We start from the raw sequence: 17,544 nt of genomic DNA on the forward strand, positions 1-17,544 counted from the left end.
TTTGGACACATGCAAATCTGAACTAAATTGCAACCGCAAATTAATATTGGTAAAAAAAATCAACAAATCACACAGAAACTGTCTGGATTGGTCTCAACCATATGGGTGGGTGTGAACACATAAAAAGATGAGTGTTTATCCAATTTTTTACATGATTTGCAGCCTGGAGGACTGTGAGAGCATGAAGAAAAATGTCCTCTGCTTATATATTCTCTAAACCAATGGCAGAATATTATTTTCAGCGATAAACCAGAGGGCAGAATGTTATTCATGCACAAATTTAACATGGGTAGCTAAGTAGGTTAAGTTATTGCAAGTACATTGTCTAATAAATATGTAGGTACAATTCTATTTAACTGGCTTCTGTATCAGTGATCTAGTTAACACGTTAGGAAAATAATCACATTTTATGGGTTTTCTATCAGTGGAAAGTATAAGTAACAATAAGCTAGATATATATAGTAACATAGCTCAGATATAGGTGTTCTTAGAAGTATCACATTCATATACATTTGATTAGAAAAATTGCAAATGGTTTATTTTGACTGGCTCCTTTTAGTGAACATTGGGAACCGAATTGCATTAGAGAAAGGAACCATTTATTTGGGATCTTTAATTTGTAAGGTCAAACAACGATTATTTGCAGATGAAGTGAAATCCTATTCACCAAAGATCGTATGGATGCTCTGCAGAATCAATAAATAGTGGGGATTTTCAACTGGGAGTTCCAAGGGCATTTTTCCAGTAGGGTAATATCAGTCAAAAAACAGAAGGCAATGTAAGATGTAACCTATTTGAACATGAATTTAACCCTCTAACAAAAGTCTTGTCTACTTTTTTGCCTACTTTGGAGATTTGCACCTTTTTCATTGTGTTGGTGTTTTTAGTTGGGGGTAAATTGGGGTTTTATTTTAAGCAGTTAAACAAAGAATCGCTCACGAGCCAAGTGAGCCAGGTCTCTCAGGAGAACACTCTCAGGAGAACACTCTCAGGAGAACACTCTCAGGAGAACACTCTGAATCCCTCTACTGAACAAGAGATGTGAAGATAAATCCATGGCAATAGTGTCACTAACTTAGCACTGGTTTCTGCTGTTTGATTGGTTTAATGCTGAAATATTAGTGTACAGTGATTGGCTTGAATATACAACGGTCAGCCTTCAGCTATAACTGCCCTAGGTTTGTAGTGACTTCTCATCCATCACTGTGTTCAATAATGGTGGTGGGATCATCATGCTATGCGGATGCTTCTCAGCGGCAAGGACTGGGAGACTGGTCAGGATTGAGGGAAGGATGAAGAGAGCAAAATACAAAGAAGTCCCTGAATCCAGAGCACTCATGTCAGAGGTTTAGGGGTTCCAGGGGGAATGTACAAAAATGTAACTACCACATTTAAATTGCTTTTAGAAAACTGTCCCTATTCTGGTCAGTCTGATTAGCACGTTTTCCCGCACGTCTTGCATTGTTGTGGCATACAGAAAACGATGCAGAAGAGTTTAGCACTTACAATGTTTTTACTGTAAACATATAAATGCTTAATAATTGTTTACCATTTGTAGCAAGACCATCTTGGCCACAGAGTGACACAATCATTTATGTCATAAACATTGGCAGGTACAGACCGGGGCGAGATGGGCTTATTACACCCATGAATAATCCCAGGAATAATCCCAGGAATAATCCCAGGAATAATCCCAGGAATAAACCCAGGAATAATCCCAGGAATAAACCCAGGAATAATCCCAGGAATAATCCCAGGAATAATCCTAGCATCCCCAAAAATGGTTCAGGGATGCACATCAGTTAAACTCACTGATCTGCGGACATGGTATCTGTACAAGAGCAAAACGCAGGATTTGAATGCGTGCTGCTTGAGGCATCCAGTTCCTTCCCATCCCCACCCCAAGATCAGTCATTTCAAACCCATTCGCTCATTTCCTATATGGCCCCATATTTCCTTGTACAGACCTAATAGAGGTTGTACGCAATGGCTGCTTAAGAAATGCTTTGTGCGTGCTTCAGTGAAAGAGCTGAGGGTGGACTGAGCATAGGAAGTCTGCAATCACTGAATGAAAGACGCAATGGGCTTCCGCTCTTACTGTGACTGGCTGTTCAAAGACACACCTTGTATGCAATACTTCGGAAGTATTATATCTGTAACACAGTTGTTCTCTATTGCTTAACCTTATCTGACCCTGCCCACATGTGAAGGCTTTTCTTCCAAAGAATCTTATCCAAAACATACTTTTCCCCAGAATTGTAAATTCTCAACTAGCCTGTAAAAAAGGGTGTCAATATTTATCAGCTAGAGGCGACTGACTTATGTTATGGCAAATCTGGAAGGAAATCTCTTTACTCGTCAGTATCATAACAATCGTCCTTGTTATGACATGATTAATGGCCAGACCTATTGATCCAATACTATTCTTTTCGTAAGAAAACGCCTCTTAGATCTGATGAAAGACCTGTTTGTTACCTCACAGATTTTTTTCTATTGACAGCAATAAATGCCCAAAGGTTTCTCTGAGCTCAAGCAGTGTATTAGTAATAGCTCTCACTATTAATACGCCTTTCCAGCCCCGGAGAGATGAAGCGGAGGCAAGAATAGCAGGTGCTCGTCTCGTCGCCTCTTTTAACATCAGCATCAACAGCAGTAAAATTAGACCTCTGTGACGCCGACCCGCGTCGACGCTACAACCCAGGGGAGGAAGCAGCAAAGAACCGAGGAAGTGAGGGAAAGGAAAGGACAAGAATGTAGAGAGAGAGAGATCTGGAGAGGGAGATAGATGGAGAAATTGAGACGTGTGTGTGTGTGTGTGGGGGGGGGGGGGGGGGGGGGGGTTCGGGTCAGAGATGGATGTAATTCTGAGTGCAGTGATGGATGATGATGACGAATATAGGAAGAGCTGAGTTCGTCTCTGTGCCACAACAACAAGCATCTCGTTTTGGATCAGTTTATTTTCACGGCAGCGCCCTCCCACCCTTCGGTACCTCTCCACTAGCAGGAGTTACAAGGCCGCGCACAGACATTTTGGGGGAAGGGGCTCAAGCAAAAAACAGGGTCATATGCCAAAGAAAAATAATTCTCCCGGGAGTTATTACACTAGAAGAACGGCACGACGACAATGTAATTTCAGTTCGACGTCAACATTTCCTACATTTATTCTTATTGTATCATTGGTGTTAAACCTCCGACAGATAGACGAGGTCAACCACCCGAACTGGGATGTTATTGGGTCTAAAACAAAACGTCCCCCTCAGTCACAACTCAATCACCTTGCATGACGTGTTTTAGTTTAAGTCTGTTAAACTAAACATTCCATTACTTGCCACTCTTTAATTGCCAAAATCTAGTCTTTACCACATGATATGGAGCATGAGGAGTCACTAGACCAGTATCGTTTCTGTTGAAAACTCTTTTAACTTTTACTCTTTTCCTCAAGTTGCGGAGGCAGCAAAGCCTTAAGAGGAGCCAAAACACGAATTACATTTTGTTACACAGCAAACCCGAATTAGGATTTTACATCCCAAGTAGCCATACTGCATCCCGCATTTCCACCGCTTCGTAATGTCTTCACCAGCAATATCACGAATAACTTCAAATAAGGTGTATTCTTTTTTTATTTAATCAAGCAAATAAGATTTACTTTATAAAGCGCTTTTTACTTCAAAATAGGGTGGTATATAGGCAATATGCAACATGATGCAGTTTGGGACGAGACCCTTGTCAGAAAAGGTGTTTCTGTAGTGAGCAGCAGACAGCTTCATCCAATCGTATGGTGTCATGCTCCTCATCTTTGAACCGGACAATGCTGTTGGCAGAGGTGGAAGAGTGGAATGGCCGATACCAAATCTGGAGCCTTCGTTTTTATGGATCTTATAATCTAAAACGTTGTACGTTTTTTTCAACATTTTTAATCTGTTTTAAAAATGTTCAGTATGGACTATGGATGGACCAACTGTCACAGGGTTTATATGAAAACATCTGGCCTTCGGTACAGCCTGCTTTGTAGCAGCCCCCAAAACTTAATTTGATGCCATTCCTGCTTTCTTCACCTCTGCCTGTGGGCCTGACCTCTATGACTGCTATAGTATGTCATAATGTTAAGGTGCTCCAATTAGGAGTTGTGGGTCTGTTGACAGAAAGGTGTTTATTAAAACGTTGCAGAGCGCGCATTGGGCTATGTGCGTTGTGCCCGCCATAGAGGATATCTGAAATACCCTTGCATTCCCTTTCATTTCTGGGAGGAATTAGAAATGTAGTGCAACAGCCCACAAGCTTCGCAAGAGGTTGCAGTGCAACGGAATGAATAGAATGTATACAGCGTTAAATACCATATAATGCATACAGCGTTAAATACCATATAATGCATAAGGGGTTAATACCATCAAACGCAGCTTTAATGGCACTAGAGCATGATAGACTTATTCAAATGGTCTATTTTCACGTAAAACGTGTTACCCAAGGGAAAAAAAAACATCTCTACGTGTCCAGTGATTTCTGTTCACTCAGTGACACCCAGACTCTTATTGGGCGAAGTGGAGCCATGTGTCTTCTCCAGGGGATCTGGAAGGGGAGGTTTCCCTGGAAACCGGACAGCTCCGTCAATCCTAACTGGTTAATCCCTGAGCTGCTGCTGCTGACAACAAACTAACAGCTCTGGGATCTTTATAACGCCCAACTGAACTCTAAATATGACACAGCGTGTTGCACAATGCTATTGAGCATTATATTGTACAGCCTTGTTAAGTTATATGTAATTACATGAAACGCTACTTTTCATCAAACCCTTAGGTCAGAGTTATAAAATATATTTAAAAATAGACCCATAAAGATTTCTAAACAAAAACCTATAATAAAACATCTAGGCCAGGAAAATGTAATCCAAATCTATCCACTGGCCCATTTTACACATACAGACACATTCATATTTCTATCCTAAAAAATACTGGGGTATTCAGATCTGGACCTCAATGCCAGTTCCACTCTTTTCCCCCCATTACAACCCTCTAAACAAGACTGTAAAACAATTGCAGCTCATTCAGAATGCTGTTGCTAGAATGCTAACCAGGACCAAGAGAACAAAGCACATCACTCCGGTTCTTAAATCTTTGCATTGGCTTCCAGTCAGTTACAGAATAGATTTCAAAGTGGTGCTTTTAGTTTATAAATCTCTGAATGGTTTAGGACCTGAATACATTTCTGATATGTTTAAAGACTATAAACCGAGCAGGGCTCTTAGATCCATGAAGACAGGTCAGCTAGTAGAGCCCAGAGTCCAAACTAAACATGGAGAAGCTGTGTAGCACTTATGCTGTACACAACTGGAATAAACTACCAGAAGATCTTAGACGAGCCCCAAACATACACATTTTTAAATCCAGGTTAAAAACACTTATCTTTTCACATGCCTATGAATGAGCACTTTAAATTAACCACACTGTTTAGCCTTATAACTTCCTATGTTTTTATCCCTTTTTTAATTTTTATATGTTTTCTTATTGTATTTTTTATTATGATGATGTATTCATTTGTTTTGGTGTTTTCATTTGAGAATTTTTTTTTATGTTATTGTACTTTCATATATTTTTGTTTGTAAAGCACATTGAATTGCTTCGATGTATGAATTGTGCTATATAAATAAACTTGCTTGCTCGCTCTACTCGAGGACTTATTTAGACCAGGGACATCAAGTGAGTGCAAATAATGAGGAGGTAGAACAGAACACTAGCAGGCTCCAGACTTCGGGGTAGGGTAAGATTTGAAAACCTCTGCTATAATCCATATTTCATAATCCTAACCTTAACCTAATTACAATCGTAATTACTGCTAATGTATGACTAAACTTGACCTATCCCTAGTGCTTAACTGCAAACCCTAAACCTAACACGTAATGGCTAAACCTGAATGTAATACAAATCTAGCTCTAACATCAATTTTAAGTCTGACCCTAAACCTAACCCCTAAGCCAAACATTGACTTTGTCATTGTGGGGTCATACAAGATGTCCTAATAAGAGCAGATTTTTCATTTTTTACTCTCCATGACAAATTAGATCAATGAAATCACATAAACACTCAATTCGACATACACACACTCACAACGACATTCAAACAGATACCTGAATACACACACAACTGAATCACAATCATCTTTATTCACTAAGTACATTACTACATACTTATAATGTGTGAATATATTGTAATGTATATTTGGCAATTACATGTGCACATTTATAGAGTTACAGTTCCATTAAGTTGGACATAATTTCAGCAGCTACCTCACGGTTATTCACAGACTTGATGTGGCTATAATAGTCCAAATCAACACTTGAATAGGCAATAAGTGTCTGTTGCAGATGGTTGAATCCTGAGGTACAAGGCACGGACAATAAACTACAAAGATTTCTTGTTTTTTTAACCACAAATTCTACATCCACTGGAGTATCTTCTTGGTAATCACAGCAATGTTTGCCTCCTACCTGAGATCATGGGATGTGATGGACCCTAGAAAACACACACATGCTAAGATAAACAAAATAAGAACACCAAAGTTGATTGCCAGTAAAAGTAAATCACATTTTTACTAATCCTAACCTCAAGACGACAATAATCTTAATTTAAATAGCCTAACAATTATGCCTAAACATAACCTAGGCCTATTCTTTTACCCTTTTATAGCCCCAACCACAATTGTAACTTTTGCCAAACACCATCCAGACAGACCAAATGTCAGCTACACTCCACGGCTAAAGCGGCGCTATGGGGAAACGTTAGATGTAAAGCGAGGTCTTTAGTGGAGCCGAAGACAGTAGCTAGCTGTTGCTCGTGGTTGTATGGGCTAGTAGCCATGGCCCGGTTCACAACTGTACTGCTTTTACCGGTTCTCATTGAATCGGTATTTTCAATATCTTTCTTTCTACCGGTAAATTCAAGGAAATGTCTACGGGAAGAGATTCACAAAGACGTGCTGGTGACGGGGGAGTATGAAATCAGCGAAGACTCCAACACCAAAACCAACCTGAAGGTGCGTTTGATGATACTGCTGGCAAAAATGACGTTACAAGGCTAGGTTAGCTAACTGAACGATCGAGCTGTACTGTACAGTAGCTGCTAACTGTTAGCAGTTCAGGCCCAAAAGCTATTCGGTGATATCACTTTCTGATTATGTACTTCTATCTAACCTAAGAACAAAATATGCAGATATGATAACATGAAGAGTTACACATACTGTCTTTCAGTAACAGCTTGCTGACTATCTGAACGTCTTGTGTACTGCTGTGGTTAGCGCGTAGTTAGCCAACCAGCTATGGTTAGCTTGCTAGAAAACGTTCGACAGATTGGCCCTGTGAGATTCTTCCTGGTTGCTGCCCTACGAATTGGTTTTGAGAGAACTATCAGAATTGTAAATGTTCTGAAATAGAACATCTGTAGGTGTTTTAGTTAACCATGACATTCAAATGCATTAAACCGTGAAGAACAGAGGTAATCGACGTGTTGCTAGGTAGCACATTTTAGGTTTAGTAGAGTTGGTGAACATTCATTCAGGATGTAACACGTCAGTCTTAGCTCTCCCATTCTCTGTGTGATACGTGTTGACTCTCGGTAGCCAGCTAGTAAGGCTAACTGTTAGCATTCTGTAGAATCTTACTTTCTTATGGATGTCAACAAAGTGGTGTTATATTTATTATAAGCCAATTTAGCATAGCTAATCTTTTTTCTACATTAGTCAACGCATTGCATGTTGAGTGTTTACGTCACCCACCAGTGTAAACATTGACCATAGCAAATGTTAACGTGCACCAGCTGTCAAAATCTAAAAGAAATATCCACTTGGTGCTTTTTGCCAATTGTCTTGATTTAGTTTTTTTTATTATCGGTTTCTTTAGATTACAGACTCGTCAGGACACACCCTTTACTCAAAGGAAGATGCAACCAAAGGGAAGTTTGCCTTTACAACAGAGGATTATGATATGTTTGAGGTGTGCTTCGAGAGCAAATCACCCATGGGTAAGTCGGTATGAATTCCGAATGGCTCCTTGTTTTAGTGAACTACTTTTGAAAGTTTGTTGTTTGGGAATGTGTATAGTACTTTGTGCTTCAAATTTATTGTAATCCATCGCCTAGATGTTTCCCAGGAGCTGGCACTGACCTTTATTTTGTTACATTCTGAAAATGCTGCTGTGTGTTAGGCCTATCGACTATGACATTTGTTTCCAACATAGTTCCAAATATTACTATTTAAACAGACTTGTTGCAATTTCCATAAATATTTCATTTGTCCGACAAACCACACAATCTCTCTCTGCCTATCTGCAGCAGTTGCCAGAGGCTGTGTGGTGCCAGTTTGCCCACAAGCTTCCACACACTGACATTACAATATGAGCATGAAGTGTTTGAGTGAAGGGGAATGAAGAAGTCTGCTTTAGGATTCAAATGTCTGAATGATGTGTTGAGAGAATGGTATCTGCTCCATAAAACTGAGCTGCAGCAGGGTTGTAACAAAAACAAGTTAATTCCCTTTTAATGACAGGCATCAAAATGTTGCATTTTGCAACTGAATGCTCTCTCTGGGAGTACATTAAGACCTTCCCATTTGTGCTATTTTGGGCCTGCTAGTAGGTATAGTGGCTTAAGGTGCTCTTGTAGCTCTGAGCTGACGATCATAGTCTATAGTCTGATGTTTGGTGAGAACTTGGGAAAAACCCTATGGGTAACTCAAAATGCCCAGCATTGACGGTGGAGGCCAGAGTCTTTGTCTGTAGAGAGATCCTGAACTGGATTCCATGTACCAAGTCTACCTCCCCTAACCCCTCACCCCAGCCTCTTCCCCTTGGAGAGTATACTGCCCCCTCACCCCAGCCTCTTCCCCTTGGAGAGTATACTGCCCCCTCACCCCAGCCTCTTCCCCTTGGAGAGTATACTGCCCCCTCACCCCAGCCTCTTCCCCTTGGAGAGTATACTGCCCCCTCACCCCAGCCTCTTCCCCTTGGAGAGTATACTGCCCCCTCACCCCAGCCACGGATGCCGTTTTTATTGATGTATCTTAGGTGCCGGTCAAATTTTTAAAAGCTGGCCCTTGATTCAGCTTGATGGGTACGAGTGAACAACTTCACTCACATTCAGAGTGGATATTACCCACAATTTAATGCAACTTTAGTCTGATACCGGTGGGCGTGATGTGTTAAATCCCAATATTTATTTTTTGCTTTAGACTCCTTATGAGTTAGGTAGCTAGTTAATGACTCTGTAGTGAGTTAGCAAACTCTGATCACTCTCCCTTGCACATGCAGCAGTGTGTGGTGACGTAAACGTCATTCAGGGGCTGGGGGTTTAGCGTGTAGGGGCTGGGGGTTTAGGGTTTATGGGCTTTCTACTTTGAGATATGAGACCAGAGCGGGTTTCTGCACTCTTGCTACTCCATCAGGTGACTTAGGCCCACACACATTGACCCGCATTCTTCAACTCCCTGATCTGAGATTAGTTTTGAAGAGATGGGCTGTAGATGCAACTGGGGAAACAGAAATGCATATGATAAAATATAGTGACTACATTTATCGTTTGGTGTTTTTGAAGGTGATTAATGCCCTCCATTTGGAAGTAGTAAATACCATGTTTTAAAAAACATTTTACTGTTCCTCAGGAACTGGGAAGGTCGGTGACCATCTAGTCAATCTGGACATGAAACATGGAGTGGAAGCCAAGAACTACGAGGAGGTAAATTGAAGTACTGATACTCCTACTACTGCAAGAGCTTGGGAAGTGTAACTGAAATACATGCACTTTGTAGATTTTGTGTGTGGACACTGGACAGAAAATGCTTTATAATAATAAAAGTTCTTTAGAAGTTCATGTATTTAATGTGTTAAAGACATATGTTCCATATGCAGTGTCTATAATGCTACGTGCACACTATCCACTCGCTTAACTTGCAAATTGCTACATTTTGGGCAAGCTGTCGCTGAGCCTTCCTTTGCATGCACATTGCCCGCTCGGGTGGGCTGTATCTTCCTCATTTATGCCAGCGACAACAACCCAATCAGTAAAGGGGAAACATCAGTTTCTGCAAATAGTAATCAGTATTGAGTACTTGTGACTCCACTACTGAAAACGTATTACGACGATGCAGAGTCAACGATTTGTCAATGTTCAAATAGCAATTTACTTCATTTTTCGTTATGCATGTATCACTCACCCACGATGCCAACGATCTCTGGAACCTTCCATGCATCAATCTTTAGAATTTTTTCTCTGTATGAAGCCAGAGAAGCATCATGAATAATGGGGAAACCGGACACCCAAACTATAAGTTTCACGACAACCTTTGTAGCTAGCGAGTGAGTTTTTAGGTAGCAAGTAGAATAGAGAAGCAGAGAACATCTGCCCTGCCATTGGTAGCCACCCTTCTCCGCCACTGCCCGCTTAGCTGGAAATTAGCATAAAGTTGAACTTATCTCAACTGTCGCTGGGAGATTTTGTCTCCGACAGTAGCTCCGCCCGCTGTCTCCGTGATTCGCTGTCACTCGTTGGAAATGAATGAGAGCGTGCCTCTTTGTAGCTCTAGTGAGCGGACAGTGTGCATGTTGGGTAATGAGCAGCAGTTTCATTCTCTAAGACTTTAGTTTAGCTGGAGGCCCCACCTCCCTGTGCTCCTAAATAGGAATTCAATTAAATTCCTGACTTTAGAGCTAAACTTGACACTGAGTAGCGCAATGGACACTCTTTGAAGAGAGAATCTCAGCCCACACACTAACACTCTGTTCTGCTGAGTAAGCCTCAGCTTTGTGCTGTTCCAAGTGGCATCCTGTTCACTCTGTAGTGCACTCATTTTGATGAGGGCTGTGGTTGAAAGTAGTGCACTACGTGTTGGAATAGGGTTCCACTTGAAAGCCCTATAATGTGTGGGTTGACTGAAGGACTATCTGGGTTTGTATTGAGAATCACCCTCCACCCACACACATGCTTCTAGAGCCAGGCTCATGTCTGAGTGACTCTGGCCTGGCCTGCTGTGGGAGCAACTGGACTGTTGGTGCATTCTCGCATATGGTATGTCAGTGAGTGGAATGCAGAGACTAGGAAATCTAGGAATAAAATAATGCCTTTTTGCAGCCAGTGCTGTGAAGACTGTCTGGCCAATCCACTCACTCTCACAGTTATGCTTTTCTTTTGATGTCTGGTTAAAGGGATGTGACATTTCCAGTAGAATGTTTTTTTGACATTGTCCTCCATTCGTATATCTAACTTCCAGTTGAAAATCGAGATGTTCAGTGTAGTGCAGGTTTTGGTCTTGTAGGTGAGGATAAGATGTTCTGCTGGGGGAGAAGTATCTGTCCAAATGAGGAGGGAGGAGGGTTGAAAGTTCTGCGTACCAGACTGATTGCACTATATCTTTTCCTGTTCTGCTTGAATTAATGAAAACCAGGTCTCTGCAGCACAGCTCAACTGTGACACTTAGTGGACAAACTGGCTCATAGTTGAGCATAGTCAAAGATACAATGTATTAATTTATACCATATTCATCTATTTCCTCTTGCTCTTTCCAGTTGAGATCCTAAATCCATTCCAAAAAGCACTTATTGACAGGGATGGACTGTGTTGTTGCATTGTTGCTGATTCAGATTGCCAAGGTGGAAAAACTTAAGCCTTTGGAGGTGGAGCTACGGCGGCTAGAGGACCTATCAGAATCCATCGTCAATGACTTTGCCTACATGAAGAAGAGGGAGGAGGAGATGAGAGACACCAATGGTAAGAAGTGATGGTGACATTTCCCAGCTTTCCTAGCGTTTAGGCTGGCCTCATCCTAGCGTTTAGGCTGGCCTCATCCTAGCGTTTAGGCTGGCCTCATCCTAGCGTTTAGGCTGGCCTCATCCTAGCGTTTAGGCTGGCCTCATCCTAGGGTTTAGGCTGGCCTCATCCTAGGGTTTAGGCTGGCCTCATCCTAGGGTTTAGGCTGGCCTCATCCTAGGGTTTAGGCTGGCCTCATCCTAGGGTTTAGGCTGGCCTCATCCTAGGGTTTAGGCTGGCCTCATCCTAGGGTTTAGGCTGGCCTCATCCTAGGGTTTAGGCTGGCCAGTAATTAGCGTATAAAGTTGAAGTCTAAATAAAGCTGTTCACTATTCTGTAACTGTTGACGTTCCTCCAGAGTCTACCAACACACGCGTCCTGTACTTCAGCATCTTCTCCATGTGCTGTCTGATTGGTCTGGCCACCTGGCAAGTCTTCTACCTGCGACGCTTCTTCAAAGCAAAGAAGCTCATCGAGTAGAGAGCTTCCACCCAGAGAAGAGCGCTCCCTAACCAACCTCCATCCTCCTTGGGGCTACTCCAGATGAATTGTTACCCTGTTCCACATACAGGGCACTGCTTTGATCCGAGTCTACATAAGCTCCAAACCCTACAGGCTCTGGTCTAAAGTAGTGCCCTTATAGAGACTAGGGGGCCATTTTGGATTAGGAGTTTAGCGGAGCATCTAGTAGTTTCAAGGGGTGTGGTGGCATTAAAGATCACAATGGGTAGCCTATTTGCCAGCGATATATAAATGTGGGGCTTGTTCAGCCAAGTGAAACCTACTTTCTTTTAATTTACAGCTAGAAATGTATAGCAAACATTTCTATTCCAAACGTGCTGAATTGAAGTCTGTCGTGTGGATGATCTTCTGTAATGTGTACAGTTTGTTTTGGAGCTTAGATTTATTTTGTTGGGATGAGGGATTCACCCACGACAGAAAATCTATTGCCCACATATTCATATTTGCCATACCAAGCAAACTAAAGGATCTAGTCTGGTGTGTCCTCAATGGCTCCCAGTGTAGTGCATTACTACTGAGATCAGGGCTTATTGGCACTCTATTCCTCAGTGTAATTTAGATTATATATATATATATATATATATATATATATTGGTCTACAGGGTGCTCTTTGGGATGTGCTGTACCAACTTGTTGCCCATTTAAATGAAGGTGGAACTCTATAGAGAAACTATGGCAACCACTGCATTTTTGTGTTTTGTCGGTTCATTTGCATATGTGTTTGTTAGCTACATTTTACAGTGTCTTGGGATGGTTTTGACATTGTAAATGTTATTTAGTTGCTAAGGCAAGACAGGTATTTTTGGGGAGGGGCTGCAGAATTTAAAGGAAAATGATTGTCATGGTTCCTATTTCTCTAGGTCTTTCCCATAGGCCTACTGTAAAAATATAATCTTGATAACCAGTTCATTTCCCATAGAACCCTTGCACGTTTAATTTTTTTTCTTCAAATAACAAACAACCACACATGCATAGGTGTGTAAATATGTTGTAAGCCAGGTGGCACTGTACGGCCTTCACAAAATACTGCTCCTCTTCAATGACAAGTAGTTGAATCACACTTGTTTGTTCTCACATGTTAATGCCCTTTTCTATCATCTGACTAAGAACAATGCTGGGAGCTTTGGACTGTACCGACATTTTACATGGGGCTTTGCATTGGTGGTGATTTTGTAGTAACATGGAAAATGTCCATACTCTTCCTCGATGTGCTCCAATTGAGTAGCTATAGTGTTTTCATTACTGCAATACCATTTCAGGGGACATTATTTGCTTCTGTAGCCTGGTCCCAGATCTGTGTGTGCTAGCTTGCCTAATTTGGTGAGAAAATTACCACATTAGTTGGCAAGACTCCAGAAACAGGTCTGAAACTAGCCTATTGCTTTTTGCTTTTGTGGATTCCAGATTACAATATTAACCATCTAAGATCCATCCTGTTTTCTTTTGGGGATAATTATGGGATTTGGGTTTGGTGAAGAAAATGTTAACTAGTTTTTGTCACTGATTATGGCATCATCCAATTATATGGAGTAATTAGCAGTGAACATTTGCAATGTCTTCAATCGATGATTTCAGTATTGATTGATATCAATTTTGTAAAAGTTTTTGTTGGGCTTTTATTCAATAAAATATTGGATGGATTTACAAAAACCTGTTTTATATGACTATTATGGCTTAATCCTTAACTTGGAATTTTTACACAGATATTATAAGATATAAAGAGGAGATTTCATTGTTTAAGACGGGCTTTAAAGGTCAATCACGACCCCCAAAATCCTTAAACAAGACTACTCACTGCGTCATATCACCTACAAAATTCGCTTATCTCTACATGTACAACATTCGTGAATATATGGTGCTGTGTGATCGTTATATACAAGCTATATTATGTATGGTGAGTGTCAAACCAGCGCACAATTGACATTCATCACCTACTAATTGAAGGAGTACACCGCGTTACCCAAGGGTAACAAAACGGTCTGCGTTAATAGCATTTTTCCATCTCCACAAAAGTATCTGCAAAGGTACATTCTACCATGACCCGGAAGCACCCTCCATTTTCATTAGATTTGTACTTCCGGTTCAATTCTGATGCAAATGTGTAACAACCGGTGACAACACAACTTTTTGTGATACAGCATTGAACAACATGCCTGGGGCTGACAAGGAAACAGATCTTTCCGAGCGAATTGAGGCCTTTTTGGCCGATTTAAAGCGAGGAGGCAGTGGGACAGGACCACTTCGAGGGTCGGGAGAAATGGCGAGAGAAACCACAGCTCTGCTTCGGAGAATAACAGCCCAAGCTAGATGGAGCAGCGCAGGTAGCTACTGTACTGTAACGTATATCGCATAATTGCGGATCACTGTTATTCGGTACCACACCTATAGGCTTGTTAGTAAGCTATCAAAAAAGACTCTAAGACAAAATTATAGCTAGCTATTGTAGTACGTTTATTTTTAATATCGAGATTCACGCATAGTGTTACAACTAGTAATGACACCTGTCAGAGTTACCAGCTGTCGGCGTGAACTGCCTCACCGATGGCGCGCTGATGTCCTCTCATCTGTACATTTCAAACGGGTTGGTGGATGAAACTGTACTATCTGAACGTATGACCAATGTATTATCTTGTATGATATAACAGGCGACCTAATGGAGATAATTCGCAACGAGGGAAGGAGAATGACAGCCGCACAACCGTCTGAGACCACAGTGGGAAATATGGTACGGCGGGTGCTCAAGATTATAAGAGAGGAGTATGCAAGGTAAGAGAGACGAAGGAGTCTGAAAAATATTTCAGTATATACATCATCAGCTGGCCACTCAACTTCTGGTTTACTGTTTTTCTCCAGATCTCGTGGTAGCAGTGAGGAGACAGACCAACAGGAGTCCCTTCATAAGTTGCTTACATCAGGGGGGCTGAGTGAAGAAAACTTTAGACAGCACTTTGCTTCACTCAAAGCTAATGTCATAGAGGCCATTAATGAGCTGCTCACAGAGCTTGGTAAGACACATTTAACTGACACTGGTGCTGTCACAACAGTGCATGTGTTGCTATGGTTTCTGATCAAGCTACACTTCATCTTCTCTTTCTTGAGCTGGAAATTAGGGGGACAGTTGGCTCATGTTCTGGTTTGACAGGGATCAGTAGGTTACTAATTCAGCTTTGTGGAACATCCCTGTGGTTTGACAGGGATCAGTAGGTTACTAATTCAGCTTTGTGGAACATCCCTGTGGTTTGACAGGGATCAGTAGGTTTCAGGTTTCAAGGTTTATTTGTCAAAACATACTGAACAACACAGCATCATCTTGCAAAATGAAATTCTTGTGAAATGGCACACGACATACATAGTGAGAGTTAAGAAGGTTACTGATCCAGCTTTGTGGAACACCACTGTGGTCATGCAGAACTGTTTACCTGTGATTGTTCTCCTCAGAGGGAACCACAGACAACATTGCCATGCAGGCCCTGGAGCACATCCACTCCAATGAGGTGATCATGACCATCGGCAGATCACGCACCGTTGAGGCCTTCCTTAAAGATGCTGCAAGGAAGCGCAAGTTCCATGTCATCGTGGCTGAGTGTGCCCCTTTCTGCCAGGTACCATCATCCCTCCCTCGCTTCCACTGTCAGTCTGTCCATCAGTCCATCCGAAAATGTTATTTTTAGTGATGACCTTTCAAATTCTTGTCTTAGGGTCATGAAATGGCCACTAGTCTTTCTAAAGCTGGCATTGAAACAACTGTAATAGCAGATGCTGCCATATTTGCTGTGATGTCCCGAGTTAATAAGGTGAGAACTGGTCTCTGATTATGTAACAGTAATAAATTTAAGGAGTTTGTCTAAACATGTGAACTTGAATGAAGCTAATTTTACTGCTGGTGGTTCTCTCACCAGGTCATCATTGGAACACAGACCGTTCTGGCCAACGGAGGCTTGAGAGCTGTCAATGGAACCCACACTTTAGCGTTAGCAGCTAAGCATCACTCCACGCCGCTTATTGTTTGTGCTCCCATGTTCAAGCTCTCACCTCAGGTATTCACCAAACTCCTTACGTGCATAATAAAACCGCTTAATATTTCCATCCCTAAATGGATAAAATGGAGATTATTCTATTGTCATGGTTGTATGACTGGATGCATTCTGTTTCTCAGTTTCCCAATGAGGAGGAAATATTCCACAAGTTTGTCTCCCCTCACGAGGTGCTTCCATTCACAGAAGGTACTATGTTGTAGATACTCTATTAGAAGGTACTATGTTATGAACACTGTATTAAAAGGTACTATGTTATAAACACTGTATTAAAAGGTACTATGTCATACTATGACACTTTATTAGAAGGTACTATGTTATAAACACTGTATTAAAAGGTACTATGTCATACTATGACACTGTATTAAAAGGTACTATGTTATAAACACTGTATTAAAAGGTACTATGTCATACTATGACACTGTATTAGAAGGTACTATGTTATAAACACTGTATTAAAAGGTACTATGTTATAAACACTGTATTAAAAGGTACTATGTCATACTATGACACTGTATTAGAAGGTACTATGTTATAAACACTGTATTAAAAGGTACTATGTCATACTATGACACTGTATTAGATGGCACTATGTCATAGACATTGTATTAGATAGTTACTCTCACTGTAACTACTCTGTCTTTGTTTAAAAATGTTGTGATAAATTTCCACTAACTGCTGGTAACACTTTATCCTAGGAGAGATTCTGTCCAAAGTCAATGTGCACTGCCCAGTGTTTGACTACGTCCCTCCAGAGCTGATTACTCTGTTCATCTCTAACATTGGAGGAAACGCTCCCTCGTATATCTACCGGCTGATGAGTGAGCTCTACCACCCTGAAGACCATGAACTGTAATACTGCATTGACAAAAAATACTAATAAAATAGTTGAATGAAACGTACTGTTGTTGCTTTTTTTAATAAAATGTGTTTGGGTTAATATTATGAGCACTTGTTAAAATTCTGATACAATATTGCATTGGTCAGCTATCAAGTTTCTAAAAATTAAAGCAATTATAGGTGAAATAGCGCATGTAAAAACCAATTTGAATAATAATAATACTAACGATTACAATAGGGTTTCTCCTACCGGAGGACCCCTAAAAAAAAGACAAAAATATGACTACAGAAACAAGTCACGACAGTGCCGATTACTGGTCATCTTCAGGAAGTGTTCTGACGAACAGCTGTTGTTACGTTGTAAT

The 17,544-nt window shown here is 41.1% G+C and overlaps 2 protein-coding genes across 2 annotated transcripts; both read left to right on the forward strand.

The window, feature by feature from the left end:
• Nucleotides 1-6,782: 6,782 nt before the first annotated feature.
• tmed10 (transmembrane p24 trafficking protein 10) lies at nucleotides 6,783-12,868 on the forward strand. The gene is made up of 5 exons (XM_010864211.5): nucleotides 6,783-7,026; nucleotides 7,889-8,009; nucleotides 9,643-9,716; nucleotides 11,618-11,744; nucleotides 12,142-12,868. Exons 1-5 carry the CDS (start codon nucleotides 6,850-6,852, stop codon nucleotides 12,261-12,263), a joined length of 621 nt encoding a protein of 206 aa, XP_010862513.1. The 5' UTR covers nucleotides 6,783-6,849; the 3' UTR covers nucleotides 12,264-12,868.
• A 1,495-nt stretch (nucleotides 12,869-14,363) lies between these two features.
• Nucleotides 14,364-17,241, forward strand: eif2b2 (eukaryotic translation initiation factor 2B, subunit 2 beta). The gene is made up of 8 exons (XM_010864212.5): nucleotides 14,364-14,626; nucleotides 14,951-15,071; nucleotides 15,159-15,310; nucleotides 15,744-15,907; nucleotides 16,004-16,099; nucleotides 16,205-16,342; nucleotides 16,462-16,528; nucleotides 17,038-17,241. The coding sequence occupies exons 1-8, from the start codon at nucleotides 14,455-14,457 to the stop codon at nucleotides 17,193-17,195; spliced, it is 1,068 nt and encodes a 355-aa protein (XP_010862514.1). The 5' UTR covers nucleotides 14,364-14,454; the 3' UTR covers nucleotides 17,196-17,241.
• The last annotated feature ends 303 nt before the right edge of the window (nucleotides 17,242-17,544 follow it).

Source organism: Esox lucius, chromosome 18 (genome assembly GCF_011004845.1).
Source record: "Esox lucius isolate fEsoLuc1 chromosome 18, fEsoLuc1.pri, whole genome shotgun sequence".
In the NCBI taxonomy this organism is placed as follows: Eukaryota; Metazoa; Chordata; class Actinopteri; order Esociformes; family Esocidae; genus Esox; species Esox lucius.